General features: G+C 50.3%; 1 protein-coding gene across 1 annotated transcript in view; it reads left to right on the top strand.

Annotated features, from left to right (window-relative positions):
* LOC308160335 (serine/threonine-protein kinase WNK2) overlaps window positions 1-24,890 on the top strand; it is a gene marked incomplete at both ends in the record, with an annotated part of 54,824 nt that overhangs the window by 2,476 nt on the left and 27,458 nt on the right. Inside the window, 5 exons of the mRNA XM_080534252.1 lie at window positions 19,081-19,253; window positions 19,757-19,977; window positions 21,012-21,169; window positions 23,097-23,185; window positions 24,044-24,263. Of these exons, the coding sequence (XP_080390378.1) occupies window positions 19,081-19,253; window positions 19,757-19,977; window positions 21,012-21,169; window positions 23,097-23,185; window positions 24,044-24,263 (861 nt within the window). The remainder of the gene's footprint in view (window positions 1-19,080; window positions 19,254-19,756; window positions 19,978-21,011; window positions 21,170-23,096; window positions 23,186-24,043; window positions 24,264-24,890) is intronic.

Here is a 24,890-nt window from a genome sequence, read left to right as displayed (position 1 = left end):
GAAATTGATCAGGTTGTGGACGTCCCAGTTGTGTCAGACACAACACTGGACAGTGGAGGACACTGTGTGTGTGTGTGTGTGTGTGTCCATGTGTAGGCCATATTACAGCTTGTGAGATGGACCTACACCTGCTTAGTAAGAGAGTCATAGTTTTTAGCCCAAGTGATATTCAGCGGGATGTATAATAGGGATGCTCCGATTTATCGGCCACCGATTTAAATCGGCCGATTTCACTCCAAATGACTCGATGGGTGATCGGCAAAAATGGCCGATCGCAAAAAACGTTTTTTTTTTTTTTTTTTCCCCTGGGGAAGACAGATAACTGAACAGAAAACATAGGAGGACGTAACAGTATGTAAACCATGAAGGCCACGTTTATGATGTCTTTTATACAGCCATATCGACTGACTTGGGCTTCAGGCCCTAACTGGGTGATAGGCCAGACCTTTACTATGCCATAAAAATGGGTCTGCGTTTGCTTGGTGCCTAATGGATCAAAACTTTTGTCTAAAAAGCAAAAAATATGTAGGCTATCCAGTCAGTAGGCCTACAGTTATGTATTTAAAAAAAAATCGGTATCGGTTGATCTTGAGGAAAAAAATCGGTGATCGGTATCGGCCCCAAAAATCCAGATCGGAGCATCCCTAATGTATAAAGTACTGTAGATGTAGGCCTGTGTGTGTAATGCCGAGGAGAGGAGAGTGCCTGCTGGCCTATAAAGAGGCTGATTTACAGCTCCACACAGTCTGGAGGGCCCAGCCAAGCATCTGGAGTTTAACGTCACGAAATGCACAGTATTAGATAGTCGTCGTTGCTGTCCCCATATCTCTCATTTAGCCCAACAGTAGAACACAATCATGTCAGCTGTGCACGTTTATTAGGGCCGTGCAGCTATTATTGCTGCCATTGTGCACGTTTTGCCCTCAGCGGTGCATGCGGGCGGCGTCAGTCTTGTTGGGTTACTTGGTGGAACTGTGGTGCTGTGGAGAATGTTGTCGGACTGTTTCTAGTGTAGCAAAGAGAGAGAGTGAGGGATGTGTTCTGTGATTTTCCACTGTTTCCCTTCTCTGGTCACGTGGCTTTTCTGCCTGGAAGTTTTAATCTGGTCCCGTGCTCTCTCTCTCTCTCTCTCTCTCTCTCTCTCTCTCTCTCTCTCTCTCTCTCTCTCTCTCTCTCTCTCTCTCTCTGGCGCACGCTCTTTCGGTCGCTCTTGTCTTCTCTCTCCTCTTGCTATTTCTCTTTCTTTGTTCTCTGCCTTTGGCTTTTTTCCCTTCCTCTCTTTCTCTGTCTGTCTCTAGGTCTAGGCATCTCACAGATGGGCCTGTCTCAGGGTGGGATGCTAATCTGTGAGAAGAGAGGGAGAAACCCATGGTGACTTTTTTTTTTCTCTCACGTACAAGGACAAACACTTCTTTTTGAGTGTGGAACATTGCTAATTCATGAAACTCATTCATGAAAAAAATGTATTAGTGATTGTTACTCACAGCAGCTCAGTTCTGTTTTAAGGAATAGTCAGGTCTCACTTTCCTTCTCTCTCTTGTGTACTTACACACACACACACACACACATACTGCGCTGGACGCTGGTATTTGGCAGGGTGCTCGGTGCTCTGCAGATAAAATCAAGCGTTGTGTCTCTGAATGCAGTGATAGTGATGACACCATGGCAGCGGAATGAGGCTGTCTCTCTCCCGGCGTGGGCTGGAGATCTGGATGGTGACAGCACACACACACACACACACACACACACACACACACAAACACCCCTCTAACCACTTCTCTACATGCACTTTGGCCTAATGTTTCTGGACTTCCTGTTTCGGATGTGGGCGTATTGTCTAAGGGCGATTAAATCAGGCCGTGTGCATTTTAGATTTGTTTAATTTATTGTGAGATTGTGTCTCTTTGTCTTTGTGGTAGCCTGTGTTACAGAACAACATTCCTCCTCTTGGATCACTGAGATTGAAATAGAAAAAAACAACAATGGAGATGTCCAAGTGGGTCATTGGTCACATCCCATTGGGCAGTGATGGAGACACACCAGACTCTAACATGGCCTCATCAATGCCCTGCCAGACCTCAGTTGTCCTGTGGCCTACAGACCTCAGTTGTCCTCTTGTCCTGTGGCCTCCAGACCTCAGGTGGGTCACAGAGGCTGCCCTAAGTTCTCAAACACACAGCACGCCTGCGTACACGCAGCACATGTGCGTGGCGGAACTGCTGCGGCTCTCACGCTTGCGGCTTCCACACTGGCTGTGCTCTGCTCTGCTACTGCCAGCCCTATCTTTGTACATTGAGTTTTGCCTGCAACGCAAGCAGCACGCAGACAAAATAGGCCAGTGTCCTAATCTCTAATCTAATCGCAAGGTCGGTGGTTTGTCGGTTCGATCCTCGGCTGGCCACGTGTCGGTGTCCTTGGGCAAGACACTGAACCCCAAATTGCTCCCAATGAGCGGGCCGGCGCCTTGCATGGTAGCTTGCCGCCATGTGTGTATGAATAGGCGAATGAGAGGCCGTTGTAAAACGCTTTGGAATAAGGCGCTATATAAGTGCAGTCCATTTACTATTTAGCTTAAGTTGGTCAAACCTGTTAGGGCGATTAGGCTAGCTAATATAATATATACGCCATCTCCCTGATGCTTTTATCCAAAGCGACTTACTTTGCAGTGAGTGCGTATATTTGTCCGTATGGTCCCACCGAGAATCAAACCCACAACCTAAGCGTTGTTAGTGCCATGCTCGACCAGCCGAGCCACAGAGGTCGGCGGTGGCTTGATACCGTGACATGGGACTGAGGCACTCTGTCAGTGTGAATAACATCAACTGCAGGCCTGGTCCATTCAGAGGTCTGGAAGAGTGTCGCTCATATTTAAGAGCACATGACAATCTGCTGTGCTCATACAGTCCTGGCCAAGCCGACTTATTAGAGGGAAATGGTCAAACAACTCCTGACCTGAGAGGGGAGAAAATGGAAGGGCAGCCTAATGACTTATGACATATATTTTAATTTAATACTTGAACTGTACTGTGACTACAAACCTTTAAATAGATACAGTAGAGTTATGCTTGAATGCACATTGCTCCATAGGTTTCAATGCAGTTCCATTTCAAAAGCCCTTGCTTCCAGTGCGGCATTTGTTCCGGTGTTACCGTGACGCATAACGTGGTGAAAACCACTCCGTCTTCTTCACACCCGTGAGTTTTTGTAAAGTGGGCCAAGCAGTATCGCAGTCGGTGGAAAATAGGCTTAGCGTGAGTGGCGCTGACAGAGCTCCTGTCAGATCCCCCGTCTCACAGAGGGGGAAGCGGAGGCAAAGGGAGGAAAGGTCGGCCATTTGCATATCAGGGAACCTGGTGCACGTGCGTGTCTCTTCCCCCCCCCCGTGGCACTGCCCTGCTAATAACAGACGTTTCAGCTGCCCGTCTTTTCCCATTCAAGGGAGTAAAAGACACAGTGGCAGCGAGCACGCACCTCAGCAAGGCGCCGTTAAGGACAGTTGACATTGAAGTGATGCAGCCAACAAGAAGCTAGCTTTCAATCCATCTTCAAAAACTACTGTGCGCCTTACCTGATCTTTTTAGTTTTCCTGAATTTGTCGTTCCACTGGTAATGAAATATAGGCTAGACAATGTCACAATAACACTTTCGTCTCTATGCAAGTTTACACTTTTGACTTTTCATTGTAAAACCTACTAGCTCTGTGCAGTATGGCTGATGGCACAGCCGTTCCTGTGACCAATTCCTGACTCAATGGAGTATTGTAAAAAAATAAATATTTGCCTCTATTTATTTTGTAATTTTTAAATGTATATATTTATATATATAAACCCCCCATTCACACACACACTGTCCTTGGAAATAAGTCGGATTTAGCTTTTTTAATTAATCAGTTTTATAAAGCTGTTTTTTTGGAAAATCTCCATTGGCGCCCATGGTATTTTCCCTTACTCTCTTAAGCACCCCCTGCTGGTGCAACATATCTTCCGCGAGAGTGGCGAGTGCTCCTGAATGTACATTCTCTGCTGGTGCCTGAGGTAGGCCTATGTGTGGTGGAAACGCTGCATCTGAAACAATGCAGCTCAGACATGTGAGCCTAAAGCCCGTCTAGCTCCCGTTCCATACAGGAGTTCCGGTCCGCCATACCCACCCCGCTGACACGGACAAAATGGCCGCCGTCATTGACCTACTTGTACAGGATGACAACAGGGTGGGTTCTACCCAGCCTGCATCATGGGCGAGGCTCCAGTACACATGTAAATTGCCTTCATCTTGGTCTTTGCCTCGATGGCTGTGCATACCAAGTGGCTTTAATGGGGATGACATCATGGGGGGGGGGGAATGGATGAGGGTGGGAGTGGTCTTGTCAAGCGATGGCTAACGTCTGTTTTTGCTGCAGTTGGTCAGCTTCTACACATCAAAGCACTGCTGCACCCACCCACTCACTCACACACACACACACACGCACACACACACACACATGTGCCCCGTGATGGATACCAGAGACAGGATCACGTGATCGCCCACACCCCGCATTCTGCAGCAGTCCCTCCCTCGCTTCGACACGGCCGGACGGCATCATCCTTATCGGCCCACCATCCCCCCCCCCCCCCTCTCTCTCTCTCCTGCACACTCCCTCTCTCCCAGCAGGGCCGTTATGCAGTGAGCAGCTCCAGAGCACCCTTAAGTAACTACTACAAGCTCTTGGTGAACCCTGTAGAGAGAGGGTCACATACTGTAATGGTTGGTTGGGGGGGGGGGGGGCACAGGGGTTAGTGTTACAGTGCAAGGACTATATTTAGAAGGCATTACCAGTAGTCCTCCACATCCTTTATTGTGCAACCTTAGTGGGGGGGGGGGGTCTACCAGGCATGGCCCCCTGCATTAGCAGCTCAGTGCATCAGACACAGGTTGCTTTTCACATGATGGCTCCACATCATCAGTCCTTTACGTAACGTTCTGTAGTGAATGGACGGCATTGGACTCGAATGACTCGAGTGAAAACCCTAATCCTTCCTTTTAGATGTAGGTTGTAAAGTGAGCCCAATAGAAGTGAACCTGAATATATTTCTTTATTTCTATTCCAGTGTTGGAGATTTATAGTAGCTGAGAGGGAGCTATACTCGGTACCTCAGACACCTTCTCCCTTTTACCCCTAACTGTAAGACTGTACTCCAGTCTTCTCTTGACAGTTTGGTGATGCACAAAGGCCTCAAAGAGCCAAAGGCTTTTCTTTTCTCCTCAGGTTGGGAAAAGGAGCTGTGTGGTTTAGTCTGGGCTGGGGTGTTTGTGTTGCTGAGTCAAGGCAGCCTCTCTGGCTCGGTGCCGCTTCACTGCAGCGGCTGATAAGAGGCAGAGGGAAACAGCCGGGGAGAGAGAGGGAGAGAGGGGAAGGGAGGGGAGGGGGTGGTTCAGGTCAGGACAAGTCCCAAAGCCACCAGCTCTCGTGACTGTCCCAGAACAGACCTGAGGGATCACTGACCCGGTGAAGGGTCACAGGCCGCCTCCGAGTGAGTGCCCCCTACTGGTCCGCACTGGTTTGCCCTGGTCATACTGGGCTGCACTGGTTTCTGTATTTCATATGAACTGTTATGGGTCATTAATATTCACTTGGCTGGACAGAACAGCCCAGACAGAGCAGCTGGCTGCTGCGGTGGAACCGGCTACACTGGGCTTCATGGCACCACAGCTATTCCCAGCTAGCCTTGTTTGTCTTGTGTGTTTATGGTCTGTGTGTGTGTGTGTGTGTGTGTGTGTGTGTGTGTTCTCTACCTGTGTGTGTGTGTGTGTGCGCTTCCGAGTGTGTTTGGTTAACTTTAGCATGTTACCACCACCTGGCCTGCCTCCTGTTTGCCTGTCGCCCTGGCTCCTCTTCTACAGAGATGAGCGGTTTAGCAGCTGCAGTAGGGTGTCTGGTGGTGCAGTAGGGTGTCTGGTGCTGCAGTAGGGTGTCTGGCCCTGCAGTAGGGTGTCTGGCCCTGCAGTAGGGTGTCTGGTGATGCAGTAGGGTGTCAGGTGCTGCAGTAGGGTGTCTGGCCCTGCAGTAGGGTGTCTGGTGCTGCAGTAGGGTGTCTGGCCCTGCAGTAGGGTGTCTGGCCCTGCAGTAGGGTGTCTGGTGATGCAGTAGGGTGTCAGGTGCTGCAGTAGGGTGTCTGGCCCTGCAGTAGGGTGTCTGGTGCTGCAGTAGGGTGTCTGGTGATGCAGTAGGGTGTCTGGCCCTGCAGTAGGGTGTCTGGTGATGCAGTAGGGTGTCTGGTGCTGCAGTAGGGTGTCTGGTGCTGCAGTAGGGTGTCAGGTGGTGCAGTAGGGTGTCAGGTGGTGCAGTAGGGTGTCAGGTGGTGCAGTAGGGTGTCAGGTGGTGCAGTAGGGTGTCAGGTGGTGCAGTAGGGTGTCAGGTGGTGCAGTAGGGTGTCTGGTGATGCAGTAGGGTGTCAGGTGCTGCAGTAGGGTGTCTGGCCCTGCAGTAGGGTGTCTGGTGCTGCAGTAGGGTGTCTGGTGATGCAGTAGGGTGTCTGGCCCTGCAGTAGGGTGTCTGGTGATGCAGTAGGGTGTCAGGTGCTGCAGTAGGGTGTCTGGCCCTGCAGTAGGGTGTCTGGCGCTGCAGTAGGGTGTCTGGTGCTGCAGTAGGGTGTCTGGTGCTGCAGTAGGGTGTCAGGTGGTGCAGTAGGGTGTCAGGTGGTGCAGTAGGGTGTCAGGTGGTGCAGTAGGGTGTCAGGTGGTGCAGTAGGGTGTCAGGTGGTGCAGTAGGGTGTCAGGTGGTGCAGTAGGGTGTCTGGTGCTGCAGTAGGGTGTCAGGTGGTGCAGTAGGGTGTCTGGTGGTGCAGTAGGGTGTCAGGTGGTGCAGTAGGGTGTCTGGTGCTGCAGTAGGGTGTCTGGCGCTGCAGTAGGGTGTCTGGTGGTGCAGTAGGGTGTCTGGTGCTGCAGTAGGGTGTCTGGCGCTCGAATGGAAACAACCTGAGCTGTCCACTGGGCAGGATTATCAAGCCCCTGTCAATCATTCAAATCAGTCTAACCCTCATCATTATTCACTATTCACATTGACAGAGGGCAACTGCTGTTCTCCATTCACCAAATGATTCCTGATCTTTAACACTAGAACAGCCGTGCCTATTTCACCTACTCTTAGCCTCGTCTAGTCCTTAGAATGTGAAGCTGCTACTTACAGACAAAGACCACTAGTTGGCGCCTCTTGTAAATTAGCCTGCCTCCTACACAGAAAAACTGCAAAATAGCTTTATACTAGCTTATCCTGATGCAGAGTTTGGAAATGTAAGGGTACTGGGTGGTAGAACGCACATATCTAGGAAAAGTCATGAAAGGACGCTTCTGAAATTTGATCGAGTGCATACATTTTTTTTTTCTACTCACTTGGTCAAATGACCCCACCCATGGCTGTTCTAGTGTTTGCTGAAGCCTCTAAAGCCTGCTGATTGTATCCTGATTTTTGCGTCGGAACAGGGGTTTAAAAGAACCACTCCGGGATGGGTGGCGGGTCGTGATGGCCTTGTGGCGAGTGGGCAGCATCGCTTGGCTCGGGGGCTGATCTCCTCCACAGCTGCTGGGGAGGACAGTAGAGGAGGAGGGGAGCGGAGGGTGTGACCTGAGTGGATGGATCAGGGTAATTTTAGGTTACAGAGGCCAACTCTCTTGTCCTCCTATCTAATCCCCTTCATAGAGGAGTGGGGATCTGGACAGGGGAGCTGTCCTCCATGTCACCTAAGCACAGATGTGTGAACACATGGCTCTCCTATTTAGGGCTTGTTGTCCAAAATGTCCCTGGACAATGGGAATTATTATCCAGTATTTTCTCTGGCTGTCTTTCTCGCCCGCTCTCTCTCTCTCTCTCTGCCTCTCTCTGCCTCCCTCATTCTCACTCTCTCTCTCTCTCTCTCTCTCTCTCTCTCTCTCTCTCTGCCTCCCTCATTCTCTCTCTCTCTCTCTGCCTCCCTCTGCCTCCCTCATTCTCTCTCTCTCTCTGCCTCTCTCTGCCTCCCTCATTCTCTCTCTCTCTGCCTCTCTCATTCTCTCTCTCTCTCTCTGCCTCCCTCATTCTCTCTCTCTCTCTCTGCCTCCCTCATTCTCTCTCTCTCTCTGCCTCTCTCTGCCTCCCTCATTCTCTCTCTCTGCCTCTCTCATTCTCTCTCTCTCTCTGCCTCCCTCATTCTCTCTCTCTCTGCCTCCCTCATTCTCTCTCTCTCTCTGCCTCCCTCATTCTCTCTCTCTCTGCCTCCCTCATTCTCTCTCTCTCTCTCTCTGCCTCCCTCATTCTCTCTCTCTCTCTCTGCCTCCCTCATTCTCTCTCTCTCTCTCTGCCTCTCTCTGCCTCCCTCATTCTCTCTCTCTCTGCCTCTCTCATTCTCTCTCTCTCTCTCTGCCTCCCTCATTCTCTCTCTCTCTCTGCCTCCCTCATTCTCTCTCTCTCTCTCTGCCTCCCTCATTCTCTCTCTCTCTGCCTCCCTCATTCTCTCTCTCTCTCTCTCTCTCTGCCTCCCTCATTCTCTCTCTCTCTCTGCCTCCCTCATTCTCTCTCTCTCTCTGCCTTCCTCATTCTCTCTCTCTCTCTGCCTCCCTCATTCTCTCTCTCTGCTTCCCTCATTCTCTCTCTCTGCCTCCCTCATTCTCTCTCTCTGCCTCCCTCATTCTCTCTCTCTCTGCCTCCCTCATTCTCTCTCTCTCTCTGCCTCCCTCATTCTCTCTCTCTCTCTGCCTCCCTCATTGTCTCTCTCTCTCTCTGCCTCCCTCATTCTCTCTCTCTCTCTCTCTCTCTCTCTCTCTCTCTCTCTCTCTCTCTCCCTCATTGTCTCTCTCTCTCTGCCTCCCTCATTGTCTCTCTCTCTCTGCCTCCCTCATTCTCTCTCTCTCTCTGTCTCCCTCATTCTCTCTCTCTCTGCCTCCCTCATTCTCACTCTCTGCCTCTCTCTGCCTCCCTCCCTCATTCTCTCTCTCTGCCTCCCTCATTCTCTCTCTCTCTCTCTGCCTCCCTCATTCTCTCTCTCTCTCTGCCTCCCTCATTCTCTCTCTCTCTCTCTGCCTCCCTCATTCTCTCTCTCTCTCTGCCTCCCTCATTCTCTCTCTCTCTCTCCCTCATTGTCTCTCTCTCTCTGCCTCCCTCATTCTCTCTCTCTGTCTCCCTCATTCTCTCTCTCTCTCTCTCTGCCTCCCTCATTCTCTCTCTCTCTGCCTCCCTCATTCTCTCTCTCTCTCTGTCTCCCTCATTCTCTCTCTCTCTCTGCCTCCCTCATTCTCTCTCTCTCTGTTTCCCTCATTCTCTCTCTCTCTCTGCCTCCCTCATTCCCGCTGTCAGACGCTGATAACTGCCACTGCTTGTGTCTCTCTCTCTTTCTTTCTTTCTCTCTCTCTCTCTCTCTCTCTCTCTCTCTCTCTCTCTCTCTCTCTCTCTCTCTCTCTGTGCGCCCCAGCCTTTGTCAAGGCCGTTGCATACTGTAAGCAGTATTAGTCTGAATAAGGGGAAAAAGCTCATTATCACCCATTATTTCAGCCATTATTTGTCTCTGAATGTCAAAGGCATGGCTTGTTCGTCAGCCTCGGCGTTGGGCCCGTGAACAGGAAAGAGGCTTACGGGAGGCCTGTGTGTCCTAATCCAGGCTACACACAACGCCAGGTCTATCACCCATTCGCCCTCTCTCTCTCGCCCACTCATTCACACACTTGTTCTCTATTTAGAGCACACACACACACACACACACACACACACACACACACACACACACATCCTGTAGAGTAGACTTTGTGCTCAGCAAATTAACAAAGGTCGGGGATGTGGTTGTGTCAGGATTTTCTGTCAGGTTCGCTGCTCTCTCTCTCTCTCTCTTTGCCTGATGTTTAAGTGCATGGGAGTGATGGGGATACATGCAGGCACATGTTGGACTTGCTTCCTCTCCTCCTCCTCCTCCTCCTCCTCCTCCTCCTCCCTGCTGCAGTCTCACCACCTCACCCAAAGTCTTAAATAATTCACAGCGTCACCCTGGATGCCAGCGCACCAATTACAGAGGGGAGGCAGCCACCGGAGCAGCTGGAGCTCCGACCGCGCCGCTGAAACAGAGATAACTGGCACCTCTGATCCTGGCACTGCCTCTGCCCCCACCCCCCGTCCCCCCTGCCCCCTGCAGACGACGGGTGGTGGTGCAGAACGCGGGGGCAATAACGATCCAGTGCAGCCCAGAGAGTCTTAGCACTGCAGTCCTGCTCCCAGATCAGACATACGCTTGTTGAATACATCAAATCCGAATGTAATTTGATGCCGTCTACTCTTCACGTACAGCTGCATACAGCTGGTGATGGATGAGTGAAACAGCTTTGGAATCTGGCTCCTCGTTTAGCAACAATCAGCAGATATGATCTAGTCATAATGCCACAGTGGAGTCTTTGTTCCGGGCTGGTATAGGACAGATACACAGTTGAGATGAGAGTACGGCCAGCTGTTTGCAAAGCCTGACATTGATGGTAGGCTAAATATAGCCTAATAATAACATCTTCATGGTCTTTTCAAAGGCGGCACTCTAGGCCCTCTACATCTTGTATATCAAACTGTTATGGCATATATAGTTGACAGTGTGCGTGCATGTGCGTGCGCGTGTGCGTGTGTAATCCCCCTCACACTATTGTTCTTATTTAAATGCGGCTAATCCCAGATGCAGCTAATCTGTCGGTCATTATCCGGGGATCAGGCGGGCAAGGCCGGGGTTAATTGGGGGTTAAGGGCAAACCGCGCCGATTGGACATAAAGCGCTCAGACTGAGACTGAGGCAAAAGGCCAAGTTGTTGTCACCATTGATTTTGGGGTCTGTGTCTGTGGCGTGTAATCAAGCAGCCGTGATGCTGGGTCAGCGCTACGGCTGTGGTCCGGTTCCACCTCAGTACGGCCCCTTCAGCCGGGCCACGCTCCTACTCTGCTTCCTCACACGGTCACCGGTCTGAAAGGGCTCTGTGTTTCGCTGCTTTTGTTCTCCGTCTGTGAGACCGTTTCGTCGACGACGCTCGCCTGTCTGAGTACTGATGGGTCTTCTGTGTCTGAGTACTGATGGCTGGCCTGCTGTCGGGCCAGACTGGTGACTGGTATTCAGCAGCGGTTATGGTTCTACTGTACCCGATCTACATCTGGGTTTGATGTCAGATCTGTTCTGTACAACCGTCCTCCTGTGTGTCACTTCAACGGGAACAGATCTCTCTCTCTCTCTCTCTCTCTCTCTCTCTCTCTCTCGTGGCTGTAATTTCCAGCGCGTAATGAGGATGATTCATCTTGGTAAATGACTCTACTCGCTGTCTTTTATTGCCTTCACAAAGGCGTGTGTGTGTCATTCTGTGTGTGTGTCTGTGTCTGTGCGCCTACACGAGGTGAGCCTGAAGGTTGGAGGGGGGCCTTTCAGACAACACCCACCTCCCCATCCCCCCATAGCGGCATCCATAAAGGTCTCAATCCCCCAGGAGCCCATCCATCGTGTGTCAGCCTGAACGGCGGCGCGTGGTGGAGTACGTCTCCGTGATGGATGTGACGGATGCTCCAGCGACGTGGCCCAGGCCCTGACAGATTCCTCCCCCAGAGAAGCCCTCTCTCCCTGGGCCACCATGACTCACCCTGTGGAGGACTTGTACCTTGATTACTTGATTACCATGTCCCTGTTTACAGGCCATGACACACTCCTGTTAGTCCCTGTGCCCCCCCACACTCACCCCCTTCAATTTAATTACAATCCAATTGACATACAACACATCAGCGGTGGTTGGAATGCGTACATGCACACATTAAAAGGTAGGGACATGTTTTTTTTTTGTTTTTTTCTGAGTGGGGCAGTCCCACTCATATTTTTCCTTTTAATGACAGACACAGTAGAGATTATGACAGGAAGGATGGGTGAGAGAGAGAGAAGGGATGACATGCAGGATATGTCCGCGGCTGGAATCGAACCGGATCCCTGCGGTACATGGTCAGCACTTAATCCACTACGCCACCATGGGACATGTTTTTACGCCGTGACACCCATGTGAAGCAGATGGGAGCCTGTGTTGTTTTCTACGCGGCGGTCTTTCCCGTGGAGCTCGGCCACTGCTGCTCCTCTCTGACCTTGTGGTGGTCCGCAGGCAGCGGGAGGATGGGCTGGGGGGGGGGCTGCTAAGACACACTACACACACACACACACAGCCTACTGATGACAAGGGTTCCTACACACACCCTTTCCCACCAAGGTTAGTTCTATACTCGCCATCCCTCGCGAACACACACACACACACACACAGCCTACTGATGACAAGGGTTCCTGGTCCAGCCAGAGGTCGATGAATTGATTGACTCGAGGCCTAAACGTGAACAGATGAATGAATGGACACTGGGAACAAGAGGAGGATGTTCAGGTCCTCCAATGGAAAATGGAAAAACTGTGACTTTCTGTTCTCCATTCAGCTGGGGCCTTGTGGAAACACCCCTTTGGTGCCTGTAGTCTTGGGAAAGGGAACAAGCACTGGAAAGATCTGTGGCTGGGTGGGTGGCTGGGTGGGTGGGTGGGTGCGTGCGTGGGTGGGTGGCTGGGTGCGTGCGTGCGTGCGTGTGAGCATGTGTGTCCTTTTCTCAAGCAGAAAGGTTGAGAGAACTCAAAGAATGATTTTCTTTTTTTTCCCCATGAGAACCTTCAGAGCCCCTCTCTTCCCAACGTTGTGTGTGTGTCTGTGATGTAGCGTGTGTGTGTGTCTGTGAATCTGTGATGTAGCGTGTGTCTGTGATGTAGTGTGTGTGTGTCTGTGATGTAGCGTGTGCCTGTGATATAGTGTGTGTGCCTGTTCTGTAGCGTGTGTGTGTGTGTCTGTGATGTAGCGTGTGTGTGTGTGTGATGCAGCGTGTGTGTGTCTGTGATGTAGCGTGTGTGTCTGATGCAGCGTGTGTGTGTGTGTGTGTGTGTGTGTGTGTGTGATCATGTGATGCAGCGTGTGTGTGTCTGTGATGTAGCGTGTGTGTCTGTGATGCAGCGTGTGTGTGTGTGTGTGTGTGTGTGTGTCTGTGATGCAGCGTGTGTGTGTCTGTGATGCAGCGTGTGTGTCTGTGATGCAGCATGTGTGTGTGTCTGTGATGTAGTGTGGGTGTCTGTGATGTAGCGTGTGTGTGTGTCTGTGATGCAGCGTGTGTGTCTGTGATGCAGCATGTGTGTGTGTCTGTGATGTAGTGTGTGTGTCTGTAATGTAGCGTGTGTGTGTGTCTGTGATGTAGCGTGTGTGTCTGTGATGCAGCATGTGTGTCTGTGATGCAGCATGTGTGTGTGTCTGTGATGCAGCGTGTGTGTCTGTGATGCAGCATGTGTGTCTGTGATGCAGCATGTGTGTGTGTCTGTGATGCAGCGTGTGTGTCTGTGATGCAGCATGTGTGTCTGTGATGCAGCATGTGTGTGTGTCTGTGATGCAGCGTGTGTGTCTGTGATGCAGCATGTGTGTCTGTGATGCAGCGTGTGTGTGTCTGTGATGCAGCGTGTGTGTCTGTGATGCAGCATGTGTGTCTGTAATGTAGCGTGTGTGTGTGTCTGTGATGTAGCGTGTGTGTGTGTCTGTGTCTCTGTGATGCAGCGTGTGCGTGTCTGTGATGTAGTGTGTGTGTGTGTGTGTCTGTGTCTCTGTGATGTAGTGTGTCTGTGTGATGCAGTGTGTGTCTGATGTAGTGTGTGTGTGTCTGTGATGTAGTGTGTGTGTGTGTGTCTGTGTCTGTGTGATGCAGTGTGTGTCTGATGTAGTGTGTGTGTGTCTGTGATGTAGTGTGTGTGTGTGATGCAGCATGTCTCTCTGACGTGGAGGCTTAGTAGTCATCGCTGCTTCATGGTGTTGCTCAGGTGACTCACGTAGCTGACGTCAGGGCCCAGGATTTCAAAAGCTCTTAATCTAGATCACTATGAGCCCTATAGTCCTATAGGGGAAATTAGGCAGCTGGGTCTGATCCTGTATCGCAAAAAACATTATCTGGATCATTCTGATCTAGGTTAAAGGTTTTGCAATACCGGGCCCAGGTGATCTGTGGATCTCTTAGTCTGAGCTGCTTGTAAACGTGCTGACCAGGTAGGTCAAAACACGAAATGCTTGAGACGAGCGACCTCTCGTAAATAAAGGGATGGTAGGCTAATAAAATCATCAAAACACAACAGGTAAGAGGCACAGTAAAGTACTAACAGGCAGTACATACTGCATACAATCAGTAATAACAAGTCAGTCCATAAAAGTGTGTTGGTTTGGTGGAACTGGACTGAAACATTCCAGTTTAAGTTGGGCCGAGACTTATTTTTGGAATGGTGGAACGAACGGTCACATAACAGTGGACATGGACCTGGCCTGGGAGACAGTTGTGAAACCATTAGCCTATGTCAGGGCTGTATAGGGCTGCGGTTTTACTGGGCACCACCGTGGCCCTCTGTGCCTCAGTGGGTAGAGCACGGCACTAACAACGCTTAGGTTGTGGGTTTGATTCCCTCTGGGACCATATATACCGGCAAACTCACTGCAATGTCAGTGACTTTGGATAAAAGCGTCAGCTAAACGGCCTGTTACCTCCTTGAGGCGTTCGTAAATACGCTCTGAGAGTGCCGGAGCGCCCCCCCCCCCCCCCTGCCCAGGATTTTCTCTGACCGTTCGGAAATGGAACCGTTTTCATTTGAAACCAGAGCAGATTTTCCAGAGCGTATTGGCGAACGCACCCTTAGTTGTTTGCTGTAGCCGTCCCTCGTTCAGCTGCCGTGCTGGGAGGGGAGAGGATGTTCTGTTAGTGCTAATGAGAACAATTACACTGGGACGTTTACTACCAGAACAGCCTGGGCTCCCGGAGGAGAGTGTCTCGCATGCGCGAACACACACATTTACATTTGCCGTTTGTGCCATTTAGCAGACCGCCTTTATCCAAAGTGACTTACAACAGAATAGGCTACATTTGTCGAAGTAAGTGAATCGTCTTATCCGTCGAGTCATCCTCAACAAAAGTGATCTCTGCTCGGGCCAGCGGCCATTGGCGGTCAGGCACAAAGCTAGAAGAAGGAAGACGTTGTTGTTGTTGATGTTATACTGTAGAGAAACTGAACAGGGGGGTGGAGAGGATTCAGGAGGGACAGTTAAGGTGTAGCCTGGAGAGACTGGTCTTCAGTCTACAGCGGAACACACACATACATACATACATACATACACACACACACACACACACACACACACACACAAATACACATGCCCCTCCCTCTCATATCTAGTCAAGCAGGACTGCTGTTCTCTGCAGTATGCCTTCCTACATGCATGTATGTTCCTACAGCATGCATAGTGGGTGTACACTGCTGGTGTCTCTGTAGGGAGGTCTGCAGTGTGGTGGTCACACACACACACACACTCTGTAGTCGACAGTGACAGACTGTAACACAGCTTTATGGATTACTTCCTGCTGATGTCACAATCCATTTTTCAGAGGTCCTGAGCCTGGTGGGATGGCTCTGTATGCGTTCCACCGAGCCTGGCTCTGTATGCCGCCTACAGCCTGCTCTCTCTCTCTCTCTCTCTCTCTCTCCCTCACACACACACACACACACACACTCACACACACGCTCACACACGCGCTCACACACATGCTCATACACACGCTCACACACACGCTCACACACACACACACGCTCACACACACACACGCTCACACACACGCTCACACACACGCTCACACACACGCTCACACACATGCTCATACACACACACGCTCACACACACGCTCACACACACGCTCATACACACACACGCTCACACACATGCTCACACACACGCTCACACACATGCTCACACACATGCTCACGCACAGAAATACCATATCCATGGCTCCCTTGATTCTCATCCATAGCCAAGCACACTAGCATAGATATCTATTTTAGCTTTCTGCTCACACACTGTAGGTTTCTCCAGGTTTCACATACTGTGGCGGTCCTCTGTGGCTCAGTTGGGAGAGCGCGGCACTAACAACACTTAGGTTGTGGGCTCGATTCCCGCTGGAACCCGACAAATGTATGCTCTCACTGCAATCTAAGTCGCTTTGGATAAAAGCTAAATGCTAAATGGCATAGGCTTTATTATTAAATGGCATATATTAGGTTTCAATGCAGCCTTAGAAAGTAAACAAGGACTTTTCATCTGTGTGTGTGTGTGTGTCCCACTGTGCACATGTATGTTGTCTCTCTGTGCATCTCGACATGCTGGTAGCACCTCGGAGCCTCCTGCATGTGGGCCTGAATTATGCACGAGCTCCTGTGTCTGCTCAAAGGGAACGCAGAAAAGAGAGGGAGAGGAAGGGGGGATGGGGGGGGGTGGAGATGAGGACTAGGGGAACACATGGGGGGGGGGAGGGGGGGGGGGGGGGAGGCGATCGATGGGGTAGGACAGAGGAAGGGTAGGGTAAGACAGTGGCAGACTAGAAAGAGGAGGGTAGGAGGATGGGGGGAGAAGAGAGTGGGGGGGGGGAACAAAAGTGATATTTTGGGGGGGGATATAGCCTGAAGGGAGGGGATCCTCCAGTGAAGTGTGTTTGGGCACAGCCCCGCCCCACCCCAACCAGCGCAGCGCAGCCCAGCCCTGTAGAACGGGCTCTCTGCAGAACTGAATAATTAATAGGACTTCAGCAGAGTGCTGTGAGAACACGCAGCCTCCCTCCCCCACACACACACACACACACACACACACGCACACACACACACACACACGCACTCCTCTCTCCAAGCCTTATCATTCCACCTCGCTCTGCTTCACATTGCATCATTACACATCTATATATATAATTTTCTCTCGGGCCTTCTGCCCATTTCTCAAAGGCGATTCACGTCTTGGCTCAACACTCTCTCCTCTCGTCTCCTCACTCCTCCAGCCAATCAGCTGGTTGAATAATTTAATTGATTAGCCTAGATCTCTCTCTGTAAAGAGGGTGTGTGTGTGTGCGCGTGCGTTACATAAGCGTTAGCGCCCGTTTTTTTCTTTTTAAAAGGGAAATGACTCCATTACCTCGGGAGCTACTGAGATGGATGCTTGAGTGAGGTCATCCTATAGAAGGGATGATGGGGGGGGATGGGATGAAGGGATGAAGGGGCGGCGTTGGCGCAGGGGGTAGAGCCGGCGTCTAACGATCGCAAGGTCGGCAGATCGGCGGTTCAAACCCCGGCAGGCCACATGTCGAGGTGTCCTTGGGCAAGACACTGAACCCCAAATCTAATGGGGAAAGAGAGGACTTGTAAAGTGCTTTGGAATAAGTCCAAATCAGTCCATTTACCATTTCTGAAGGGGAGGGGGAGTTTGGGAGGGGGTGATGAAGAGAAACGGGGAGGGGAAAGGACTGCAGTGGAGAGGTTGGTGGTGGGGGGTGGGGGGCGGTTGAGTGAGCCAAGGAGAGGGTAATCGATGAACTGCTGACCTTTGCTCCCCCCTGCAGTGTGATGTGGGTGTGGCTGCCTGCGTGCTAGTGCTCCCCCGGGGGCAGTCGTGATTCCCCCCCCTCACACCCATAGCCGTTAAATGGCCTCTTATGGCCACACAATTTATTCACTGCCACAGTGTTTGTAGAGTGTGCGCTTGTAGAATGTGTGTACAAATGGGTCTGTCAGGTGTTCTACAGCCAGGCACAGCACTCCCCTGCCCTTTCCTCTTTCCTTAGCAAGCCGGGCTAACGTCTGCACTGACTGAGTGAACCGAGTTCTGTTGAAGTAGCAGGACCGCCTTCTGGTCCTCTGTGCCTGAGGTAGCTTAGTGATCGCCCCGGGTTCTGTCATGTGTGTCAGCCGGAGCTTTGCATACGATCCTGAATGAGGCCCTCAGACAGACCCAGGACCCAGTGCAGACTGATAATGGGCAGACATTACATTTACATTTGAACCATTTAGCAGACGCTTTCATCCCAAGCGACTTACAGTTCGACATTACAGGGATGGTCTCCCTGGAATAACTTATAGGGCTAAGTGCCTTACTAGTGGTGGTGGTCCCCGGTGGGATTTGAACTCATGACCATCACCGTTCCAACTCACTATCCACTAGGGTACCACTACGTTTTTTCTCTCAAATAATGACAACCATGTTAAACCACAAATGGCGGTGACAGAAACTACTAGTACAGTGTCTCCCCATGTTAACTCAATGTCGCGACATCGCTATGGCAACCTCTGCCACCCACAGACAGACAGACAGACATCCTAATACCAGACAAACAGACAGACATACTCTGTGGCTCAGTTGCTACGCTTAGGTTGTGGGTTCGATTTCTACTTGAGCCATATATACTGAAAAATGTATGCACTCACTGCAATGTAAGTCACTTTGACAGGGTCCTGTATAAAGGTCCTACCCCCCACTGTCCCATCTGTTTGCTCTGGGAGAGCAGATTGGGAGGTGACCATGCTGCTTCTATCATGGTCTGATGTGAGCTGATTAGTTCCTCCTCCAAAGGGGGCCTCAAGTGTGAAATGTGATTTCGTTTTTCTTCCATAATATCCTCTGCTTTGAAGGGGGGGGGGGGCGGGGGGGTGGTTCTGTATGCCTATGGCCTATATACTCACACTAGTGCTTTACACTATGTAATTGTTGTACGGTAGTGTGTCTAACTTCATTCTCTCTCCCTCTCGCTTCCTTCCTTCCTTCCTTCCCTCTCTCAGGACCGGAAGCTGGTAGGAGATGATAGAACTGTACCGTTTATACCGGGTCATAGGTAGGAGATGATAGAACTCGACCGTTTATACCGGGTCATAGGTAGGAGATGATAGAACTGGACCGTTTATACCGGGTCATAGGTAGGAGATGATAGAACTGGACCGTTTATACTGTGTCAGGTTATCGCCCTCTCAGTTTCAAAAAAATAAGTAAATAAATAAATATATATACCATTTTTATTACTCACCTTTTCTTCACACAAAAACCAACACCCAAAACACAAACACACAATCATATACATACACTCAGAACCTCCTCCTCCCCACAGGACTCATCCCTCCATAATCACAACAAAGTCAATTCAACCAACTTCTAAAATTATGAAACATATATGTCCCATATAATTCTAAGAAGATAACCGTATAACAAATCATCCTTCCTTCCCTCTCTCAGGACCGGAAGCTGTCCAAGGCGGAGCGTCAGCGTTTCAAGGAGGAGGCGGAGATGCTGAAGGGGCTCCAGCACCCCAACATCGTCCGCTTCTACGACTTCTGGGAGTCGCCCGTCAAAGGGAAGAAGTGTATCGTCCTGGTAACGGAGCTCATGACGTCGGGCACGCTAAAGACGTGAGTGTTCAGCAGGAGAGGAGCGGTCCGGACCGGCCCGCTCAGAGACGGCGGTTCTGAGGATGAGGAGGGTTGCCGATTGGATGTTCTAGAAGCAAACTTGTGAATCAAGTTTGCGTCTATAAGGCAGTCCCATTCCTTTTTTAAATTGTATATTTATTCTTCATTTTATTGGTTAGAGATGGTAAAGAAAGACAGGAAAGTAGGGAGGAGAGGGTATGTCAGTAGGGCATGGGCCGGATTCCAACCCGTGCTGACATGGGCATGTGTGCACTTTAGGCCATGGTGCTAGACCACTGGACCACCCCAGGCCATATTTCTTGACACACCCTCTCCTCCTCCTTACTTCCTGTCTTTCTCTACTGTCTGATGTCTGGGAGTGCCACTCCCCCCCAAAAAACTAATGACATTATCCCCAAGTACAAGCGGTCCTCTCATCAAGTGTAGCATGTAGAAGCGAGCCTGTTCTGAGAGTGACGTGGCTGTCCTGTCGTCTCCTGCAGCTACCTGAAGCGCTTCAAGGTGATGAAGCCCAAAGTCCTGAGGAGCTGGTGCAGGCAGATCCTCAAAGGCCTTCACTTCCTGCACACCAGGACTCCTCCCATCATCCACCGGGACTTGAAATGTGACAACATCTTCATCACGGGCCCCACGGGGTCGGTGAAGATAGGAGACCTCGGGCTGGCCACGCTCAAGAGAGCCTCCTTCGCCAAGAGTGTCATAGGTAGGCGGTGATAGAACTGTACCGTTTATACCGGGTCATAGGTAGGAGATGATAGAACTGTACCGTTTATACCGGGGTCATAGGTAGGAGATGATAGAACTGTACCGTTTATACTGGGGTCATAGGTAGGAGATGATAGAACTGGACCGTTTATACTGGGTCAGGTTATCGCCCTCTCAGTTTCAAAAAAATAAGTAAATAAATAAATATATATACCATTTTTATTACTCACCTTTTCTTCACACAAAAACCAACACCCAAAACACATAAACACACAATCATATACATACACTCAGAACCTCCTCCTCCCCACAGGACTCATCCCTCCATAATCACAACAAAGTCAATTCAACCAACTTCTAAAATTAAGAAACATATATGTCCCATATAATTCTAAGAAGATAACCGTATAACAAATCATCTGTCATCTAAAACGCTTTCTTAAAAGTCTGATCGGCGTTCAGTGAGAGACTCTATACCAACTAGGTTGTCCCTCTGTCGCCGTGGTGTTTCAGATGTCGGTCGTTCCTCTGTCGTGGTTGTCATGCACAGTCAGTAACATCCATTCTGAAAATATACAGTATAACCCTACAGGGTTCCCACCAGGGTCTGTTTGACATGGCGGCCCTAGATTGCATTATCACAACCAACTAGCTAGTCTGATGTGAGTCGTGGGAAGATAGCTAGTTAGTCTGATGGAGGGGTAGTGGTGGTCTAGTGGATAGTGAGTTGGACTGTGTGATCAGACGGTCATGAGAACCCACATGGGAACACCGCCACTAGTGTGCCCTTGACTAAGGCACTTCACCCTAAGTTACTCCAGGGAGACTTGTCCTTGTAATCTCTAATTGTAAGTCGCTTTGGATAAAAGCGTCTGCTAAATGGTTAAAACGTAACTCGTCTATATTCATGTAAAAATGGGCTAATAAAAATACACCGTCCATCTTACACCCCCCACCGCCCTTAAATGGACGACAGGTGCCAAAAGCGAATATTGATCCGTCAATATTGATCCGACCTTTTAACCCCCCCAGGCACCCCAGAGTTCATGGCTCCAGAGATGTACGAGGAGCACTACGACGAGGCGGTGGACGTCTACGCCTTGGGGATGTGCATGCTGGAGATGGCCACCTCAGAGTACCCCTACTCAGAGTGCCAGAACGCTGCGCAGATCTACCGCAAAGTCACCAGCGTGAGTTCAACAACTACTGTGTACCCTAACCCCCTAACGCCGACACAATCTGACCATAACAGATAACCGTCCACTGAAATCCACGCGTGTATATGCTTATCCAGGACATTATTATCATCACCAAATACCACGTCAGCCATATAACACCATATTTTCATAAGTGGTACACATTGCTGCTGTGTGTGTGTTTATAAGGTGTGAATGCAGAGTGTGTGTGTGTATATGAGTGGGAGAGAGCGCGTGTGTTTCAATAATACAGTGAAAAGCTAAGCTTTAGTGAGTGTGTAAGACAGGGCATCTCAAGGCCATAAAGAGTTATGTAATGTTGTGGTACAGTTGGTTTACCTTCCCTTCCTGTGCGTTTACCTTTCAACGACCTTCCGTTTATTAAGCTCCACAAGTTACAAGCTAGCTGAAAGAATGTGTTTATCTCCGGCCCTCGCTTGACTATACTCTTTCAACAGCTGGTTGCAGTCTCGGGTTTCATTAGAGCGGATTACAACGTAAACTTTAAAGAGAAAAAAAAAATCCACTTTTCAACATTTTTTCCAGTATGCAGTAGCCATGGTACCAACTTCCTCGATCTGAATATCAAGGACATTATGCATGATTCTCACTGGAATAGGGATATCCCCGGAGAGAAACCCGGTGGTTCTTGTTACTTGAATAAAGCCCTCAAGATGAACTTTCTAGTCGGTAAAGATTCCTGTGCTCAGGGGGGAACACTAACCCCCCCCCCCCCCCCCCCCCAACAGATAAAGCCTTCAGGCGGTATTCCATTCCAATGAGGAAGTGGGTATCATAGCTCAGTATGCGGCAAACCGTTTCTTGGATCAGGGGATGACCAGAGTCATGATATATTCCCTGATTTGATGAAGGGTATTGATTTCTCACTGTTATTAAGACTTGGCACAGTTGGAGTGGGATGACTCCCCTGCCATGGGAGGAGGAGGGAGGGGAACCTGGAGAATCTCTCTTTCTTTTTTTTCCTCTCTCCCCAGGAGAATGTCTCTCTCTTTCTTTCTTTCTTTCTCTCTCTCTCTCTCTTTTTCTCTCTCTCTCTCTTTCTCTCTTTTTCTGTCTCTTTCTTTCTTTCTTCCTTTCTTCCTCGCTAGTCTTTCCCTCCCACCGTCTGCTGTACTGCAGGCATATCAGAGTGCCATGGAGAGACCACCCAGTCTATTTATAGTGCGCGTATCAAAGGGAAAACGTGATTGTTATCTCCTCCCAGAGCATCCAGCATATATTAGCTGCTGTAATAATGCACGTTCCTGGGAAGCGTAGAGTCGCTCGTTTGAAGCGTCAACGCATTTTGGCAAGTGAGGTTGACACCTCCTTACTAACAGTTCTTTGTGCATTGTTTCCATGTCCTCCTGAATACTCGTTTTAGAAACCAAGACCCAGATCGTTAACACTAGAACAGCCATGAGGGGTCATTTGTGAGTAAAGACAAATGTTATATCTTTGCACTCGATCAAATTTCAGGACCCTCCTTTCCATGATTTTTCCTGGATATGTGCTTTCTACTACCTAGTATCCTTACATTTTCAAAATCACATCAGGATAAGCTAGTATAAAGCTATTTTGCAGTTTTTTTTGTGTAGGAAGCAGGCTAATTTACAAGCGACCAACTAGTGGTCGTTGTGTGTAAAAAGCAGCGTAGCATTGTAAAGAGACCCCCCGAGGCGGATCTTTTAGTAGGTAAAAAAGGCACGGCTGTTCTAGTGTTAAGGCATGCTCTGTTAGCCACTGAGAGTTTGTGGAAGGCTCCCTCTGAGAAACCCCTCTCTCTCTCTCTCTCTCTCTCTCTCTCTCTCCCCCCTTCTGTTCCTCCCCCGTTTGTTATTTCTTCCACCATGTCCCTTCACTATTCGATTGTGGGTTCCCGAAATCCTGACTTGTTTTGTTTTCATTCGCCGGTCCCCAGGGAGTGAAGCCCGCCAGCTACAACAAGGTCGTTGATCCAGAAATCAAGGAGATCATCGGCGAGTGCATTTGCCAAAAGAAGGAGGAGAGGTGAGTGACTGTCCCGCCGGCCAGCTCGGCCACAGGGCGCGCCAAGGTGCGCCAAGGTGCCCTCCCGTCCCTCCACGCCTCCCCTCGCCCGCCCCGGGGGCCGCGGCGATGACAGCCGGGCTCTCAACAACCCCCAGCAATCTCTCCCTCCCGATCTGTACCACATCCTCTACTTCCATAATAATGAGTTTGATACCGAGATTCGGGGGGGGACGAGCATTAAAAAAGCCGTCTGAGGCCGATTTCCATCCTGAGAGATGATTGTGTTGCTCTCTCTGTCCTTGTCCTTTCCCGGTAATATAACAGAGGGGGTAGTATTCTTAGATAAGGGCTTATGCTGTTCTTCTGGCTCTGCTGGGGAGGGAGCGCAGAGAACATTGGTGCTTAGGAGAGTCTTTGTTTCAGAGCTCGCTATGACATAACCGCCCCCAAGTACAGGGCGGGTCACGAGGTTTGTTGTTCTGGCCCATTTGGAAACCTGTATTTCAACATGTCCGACATTCAGAGCTGTTCCGGTGTTTATCTTCGTTAAGTCATCACCCTGTGACGACACACGGGCGCACACCCCCCAGGGACGCACCCCCCCCAGGGAGAGCAGAGCGCTGGGCTCTGGGTCAGACATCTTTGCCGCCCCCCCTGGAGCAGTTAGGGGTTGAGTGCCTTGCTCAAGGGCACAATGGAAGTGGGAGGCACCTTAGATATGATACACATGGCCTACCAATTGCTGTCTGGCTGTCTGGCTGGCTGGCTGGCTGTCTGGCTGTCTGGCTGGCCTCTCTAACCTTTAGTCTACCTGCTGCGCAAAACAGTGTTTGAGGGGTCGTTTGTCCTTGCTCCCCCCCCCCCACCCACCCCCAGGTACACCATCAAGGAGCTGCTGAACCATGCCTTCTTTGCGGAGGACACGGGTGTGAGGGTGGAGCTGGCCGAGGAGGACGATGGGAAGAAGGCGTCCATCGCTCTGAAGCTGTGGGTGGAGGACCCCAAGAAGCTGAAGGGGAAGTACAAGGAGAGCGGCGCCATCGAGTTCTCCTTCGACCTGGAGAAGGAGACGCCAGAGGGGGTGGCCCAGGAGATGGTGAGTGGATGGATGGGTGGGTGGGCGGATGGGTGGGCGGGCGGGCGGATGGATGGATGGATAACTGACTGGGTGGGTGTGTGGATCATAGCATGAGACAGGTAGCTGCAACACACATTCAAAACATTCTGTGTTATGGAATGGTGGCCATATTGGGTGTTTTTTACCTTTTGGGGGGAATTCTCTATAATTGATATCCCATCACTTCCCATCTGTCTTTTTCAGTGTTCTAAGAGCCCCAACAATGTCAGATGATTTTTAAACCCCCCTGTTGCACAATGCAACGGACATGTTGGTTTAGCTGTTGTTGAGCCATGTGTGCAGTCCTGGTGGAGCGTGGGCCAACACTGCCCCTATCTCATCATCAGGGAATGCGCCCGCATGCAGATCAACAGTGATAACAACCCGTTGCGTTTCCAGGAATCCCGTGATTGCAGTTTTTTTTTTTTTACTTGATTTCTCTCTGTTTGTTTGTTTCTCTCCAACGTCCGCCATCAGATAAGACACACTGTGATAAAGCTCTCCAGAGAGCCTGTGTGTGTGTGTGTGTGTGTGTGTGTGTGTGTGTGTCTGTGTGTGTGTCTATGTGTGTACTGAACCCACCACGAGAGAGTGGCTCAGTCCTTT

Source organism: Nansenia antarctica (assembly GCF_963989245.1).
Source record: "Nansenia antarctica genome assembly, chromosome: 6".
In the NCBI taxonomy this organism is placed as follows: domain Eukaryota; kingdom Metazoa; phylum Chordata; class Actinopteri; order Argentiniformes; family Microstomatidae; genus Nansenia; species Nansenia antarctica.
Note: the sequence above shows the minus strand (reverse complement) of the source record. Positions and strands in the feature narration are given on the sequence as shown.